The sequence below is a fragment of the Etheostoma spectabile genome, chromosome 18, assembly GCF_008692095.1.
Source record: "Etheostoma spectabile isolate EspeVRDwgs_2016 chromosome 18, UIUC_Espe_1.0, whole genome shotgun sequence".
Taxonomy (NCBI): domain Eukaryota; kingdom Metazoa; phylum Chordata; class Actinopteri; order Perciformes; family Percidae; genus Etheostoma; species Etheostoma spectabile.
The window spans coordinates 11,032,019-11,037,115 of NC_045750.1; the positions used below are offsets into that span (position 1 = coordinate 11,032,019).

Below are 5,097 nucleotides of genomic sequence, written 5' to 3' on the forward strand. Positions count from 1 at the left end.
CTCTCTCTCTCTCTCTCTCTCTCTCTCTCTCTCTCTCTCCCGCCCCCCTTCCTCCCTTGTCTTTTTCTCATTTTTGCTTTGTCTCTGCCAACCTCTACTGGTCTAACAAAAGGCCTTACAGTATTTTTGTGACTTACTCCAATATATCCAAAAGGTCACTGAATATTTTCAGCATTTGACCTTTTCTAGAGTTCGCTACGTTGTGTACTTGCCGCATGGAAAACAAAGGTCCAATTGACTTGTTACTGTACTAGTCTCTAAATACCCATTAGCATCTCTGTCATCATTGACTTGGCTGTGGCTGCAAAGATTTAATCTCCTGTTCATTTCAGCTCCAGACAGATTTGTTGAGCTCTGTCAATTTTTTTCCTGCGTTCCTTCAGAAAAATGGAAATCTGAAGTAGTTTGTTAATAATTTAGTTGTCTACAAAGGATGTCACATGTGCACATAGTGTGCATTTAATGGAATTTAAAAGTGTTGAAAATATAAAGAAACAGTCTTTTTTTATGGTGTAAGATTTAGGAACGTATTCAGGGACGTTGCACTGACAAGACTACGGTCATTACAAAAAAATCTTTCTATTTACATCTAGTGTTTCTTTTCAAATTACATAACATGTTACATTTCAAAATGTTTTCCTTCTTGTCCTTAAAGCAATTCATAAGCTATTTCTCCTTTTATAGTTCATCCATCTCTCTGACTGTACGCCCTACTTGTGTTTTAGACCTACTCCTATTCCTAGAATGAGGATCGACCTGCTCAGCGTGCCAGGGCCACCTCCCTACATCCCATAATTGTTTTGTCTTAGCTGAACAGGGCAAGTTGCTGTGCGTACTTCACAGTAGCACAGGCCCCTCCTGGATGTCTGGCTCTATTTTAAAACTCACCAAGTGATGTGCACTGGTGAAAATTGGAGTAAAGAATAAAAAGAGGTTCCTGGTATGGCTGTGTTTCATAGACGTCAATGTTAGAGCTTTTTTATGTTTGAGTTTTGATGTGGCCATATGAATGTGATCCATACTATCTGTCAATGTTAGACCTAGTACAGTACAAGCCTAGTACAGTACTTTCTTTTAGTAATATTTCACTTTTATCACATTAATTATGCCCCAAGGAGTAAACACATTGTCTACAATATGATCAACCAGTGCCATCATCTCTTGCCTCATGTTTTTCAGAATGTGCAAATGGAGGAAGCAGGCAGCAGCCCAAGGCCTGAGACCCCCAGCACCCTGACAGAGACTGAGGGGGAGATGGAGGGAAGCCTTCTGGAAGTGGACTTGGACAGCTACCAGACCACACTGGAGGAGGTGCTGACCTGGCTGCTGTCAGCCGAGGATGCCCTACAGATTCAGGAGGAGGTGTCGGACGATGTGGAAGAAGTCAAAGAACAGTTTCACACACACGAGGTAGGAGGAGAAATGCAGGCTGGCATAAATATAAACATGCACGCACACATAGACAGAGGGGCAAACCACATTGTAGACTGGAGATAGTATCCCTGAGATAAGGAGGCCTCCCACAACCAACTGTACATGCTCTGTACATGTTGGGAATGCCAGGAATTCTGCTGAGAACAGTGGCGCACAGCACCCCATGGTGCCCTGGCCCAAGCTTACTTGCTTGCTCGGGAAGGCGTAGCTCCAAGGTTTGTGTCTGTGCATGTGTGTAAATGGGCTTTGGCTGGATTCCCTTGGCTGAAATGTGAATATTTGTGAAGTCTAATGTCTGGAATGCAGGTCAAAGCTGAAAGCTGAGAGCAACAACATCAAAAGCCTCTTTAACAGCCAGGCTTTTCAGGAGGTCTAAAAAACAATCTATTCAGTTTGTTTCAGCCTTGTTGTTCACATACTTACTCCAACTTCTCCAGCAAAGCCTAATTAAAAACAATGTGCAGTCAAAAATGCTTACTCATCCAGAGAGCTCACAGAAAACCGACAATAACTCAATTCATTGGGCTTCATATTGCTCACAAAAAGCAGCTCCTCTAAGGTGTTAAGAAGTCATCAATTATATTCCTTCTTAAAGCTTTTTCTTACTTCTCTTTTGTTTTGCAATTGGCTGCTTGGCAGACTCTGCTCTTTAGTTTGTGCTTATGGGCTTGTCTGACTGTTGCTACAGCAACTCTTGCAAACTCAAGGGTGCAGAGGTGATGTCAAGTGTTTCTGCAGGGCATTATTAAGTATTATAAGTGAAGCTAGTATTGGAATATTTGCATGTGGGTGCCAAGTGCCAGCGTGCTGATTATATAAGCAATATTAGGTCTCAATGTTTTTAGGGTATGTGGTTATACACCATCTTATCTTAACATAGTGTACATACAGATAGTGGCTCCCAGGGCTGTTTTGTTTCTAGCACACATCTTGTCTGTAAGACCAACATTTCAAATTGGAATGAGAGTCAAAGAATTGCAGTTAAAAGTTTTTTTTAATCATAACTGAGTTAATAAATATATATATATATATATATATAATAACTCTCTTCCCCCAAAAGGCCTTTATGATGGAGCTAACAGCGCACCAGAGCAGTGTGGGTAATGTTCTCCAAGCGGGTAACCAACTAATTGCCCAGGGCAATCTGACAGACGAGGAAGAAGAAGAAATACGGGAGCAGATGAGCCTCCTCAACTCCCGCTGGGAGAACCTCCGAGTGGCCAGCATGGACCGCCAGGCCAGGTAGATGCACATTCATATACACTTGCTAGGTGTAGTCAATACCGTCGGCTGTAGTTCACCTGATAGACACCTGATAAGCATGAAAACCTCCAAGACCTAACAACAAGTCTTAACACTCAATCTGTTTTGTCAAGGTATATGACATACACACACGCACACAGTTGTTAATAAATCATATTAAGATGTCCACTAGAGCATTTGTTGACCCTGATTTAAAGTATAAGTACTTGCATGCCATGACTCATTGTCTATTCAGTCTGTATACAGCATTGTCACTTATTCTAGTATTGTGTTACTGTGTGGCAATTAAATAACCAGCTGAACATAAAGTTTCCCCTTAAAGATGATTAAACTGATAGCTTTCTTCCTCTGCACGTGCACCTCACTGTTTCTCTCCAGGCTCCATGAAGTCCTGATGGATCTTCAGCAGCAACAATTACAGCAGCTTTCTGATTGGCTGACGCAGACAGAGGAGCGGATCAGAAAGATAGAGACTGAACCGGCAGCCAAAGACCTGGAGCTCTACAAAGAACAAATAGAGAAGCACAAAGTAAATGCGGTTTCCCCATTCAAACATTTTCTGTCAAAGCTCACTATTCAGTAAAGACTAAAAAGCTCGCTAATCAGTGAGGAATTGATTATAATTGACTCAACGTGGACAGGATCAAGTCAAATTTTAAACTAATTGTCACAGTCTCACTGCACTGGTCTTGTACTTAAACAGACCGCTTTGTCACATGTTTGATCCTGAACTTTCCTGAGTCATTCACTGCTTTGAGAAAGCTTCTCTGCCAGCTCTGTTAATGGGTAATATGTGACCGTGCTTAATTCACTTTTTGCGTTTCCGTTCAGGGGCTTCAGAACGACCTGGAGGCGGAGCAAGTGAAGGTTAACTCTCTAACACACATGGTGGTTGTGGTAGATGAGAACAGCGGTGAGAGTGCAACTGCTGCCCTGGAGGAGCAACTACAAGTAAGTTGTCAAATGTCTTTGGGACTTGTCAGTTTAAGGAGGAGAGTCTTCCTCCAGTACATTACGCCTTTTAATACCAATTCATTAATAATAACATGGTACATTTTTTGTATACAACATTGTTGCCCTACTGCTACCTTATGTATATGTACGTATGCGTTAATACATAAATTATTCTAAATATTTTACCCTCCTTTTAGTTTTTAGAACTTTATAACTTTAACTTTTATATATACGCTGGCAGTGTGAACATATAGTATTTTATATAGATTTGTGAGGATGTAAAAAGTGTCTCTATGAGCCATGACTTCTGTAAAACAGATGTGTACCAGTGTCGGTATTTCTGCACATAGAGGTCCAAATTATATGTTTTCAAATGTTTCCTCTCTTTTACACTGTGTTTCTGAGAACCCCCTTGTTTGTATAAACTTTTGTCTTTATCCTACATTCAAGTCTTTGGGTGAGCGCTGGGCGGCTGTGTGTCGCTGGACAGAGGAGAGGTGGCACAAGCTGCAGGACATTTTTATGGTGTGGCAACAGCTATTATCGGACCAGGTATGACATGCAGCACGCTCTCCCTCACACATTATGCATTATGGACCATGTCAACACTCTCATGTCCACATTGAGCTATATTGAGATGCAGCAAATACCCCCCATTGTCTTTTATATCTTTAATACTGCTCAGTTTTTAAGGCCATGAAGGATCGTTCAGTCCTTTACTTCATGAAGTTAACTTGTGTCTTTCAGTGTTTCAGATGCACTTTTTTTGGTTTAACAGAAGCTTAGATCAAAACTTTGTTTCTTCATCCTGCAATTCTCATTTAACCCTAAACACACTGTTGTTTGAGTTTGAAATGTGTCTGGTTTTGAATTTAGGTGTTGATCAGATGCTGAAATTTAGAATTCAAAACATTTTACACAGGTTAACTAGGTTCACACCAAGACTCTGTTTGTAATGTTTGCTAAGTACTTTAAGTTCATATTATTTTCCCACCTCTTCTGTAGAGTTTGTTTAGAGCATGGTTGGCAGAAAAAGAGGAGGCCTTGAGCAAAGTACAGACCGGCAACTTTAAGGACCCAAGTGAAATGAATACCAATGTGCGCCAATTAGCAGTAAGTAGTCTGCCAAGTCTTTGTAGTTGCCATGCTGCCAAGGAGATACTTTAACAACTACCTAAGCCTTCATTTGTGAACTTTATAAGGTGTCCATTGATAGTGCAGGCTTTGATTATTTTTGTGATTCAATCCTGTAGATTTTAAAGGAAGACATGGAAAAGAAGAGGAGGACTCTCGACCAGCTGTCTGATGCAGGACAGGATGTGATATCGCTCCTGCGGAGCCCTGAGGTCAGAGCCAAGATTGAAACAAGTACAGAGGAGCTGGCACATAGATGGGACAACCTGGTGCAGAAACTGGAGGACTACTCCTTCCAGGTGTGTGTGTGTG

General features: G+C 41.3%; 1 protein-coding gene across 9 annotated transcripts in view; it reads left to right on the plus strand.

Moving 5' to 3' along the window:
* The window catches only part of utrn (utrophin), a 185,434-nt gene that overhangs the window by 32,191 nt on the left and 148,146 nt on the right, over positions 1 to 5,097 (plus strand). For all 9 annotated transcript variants that reach the window (XR_004336060.1, XM_032542253.1, XM_032542250.1 and 6 more), the window contains 7 exons: positions 1,180 to 1,410; positions 2,495 to 2,676; positions 3,076 to 3,226; positions 3,529 to 3,648; positions 4,102 to 4,203; positions 4,657 to 4,764; positions 4,905 to 5,084. Coding sequence is in view for 8 of the 9 variants with exons in the window: in XM_032542253.1 (XP_032398144.1) it covers positions 1,180 to 1,410; positions 2,495 to 2,676; positions 3,076 to 3,226; positions 3,529 to 3,648; positions 4,102 to 4,203; positions 4,657 to 4,764; positions 4,905 to 5,084 (1,074 nt within the window). In the remaining variant the exon portion in view is untranslated. The remainder of the gene's footprint in view (positions 1 to 1,179; positions 1,411 to 2,494; positions 2,677 to 3,075; positions 3,227 to 3,528; positions 3,649 to 4,101; positions 4,204 to 4,656; positions 4,765 to 4,904; positions 5,085 to 5,097) is intronic.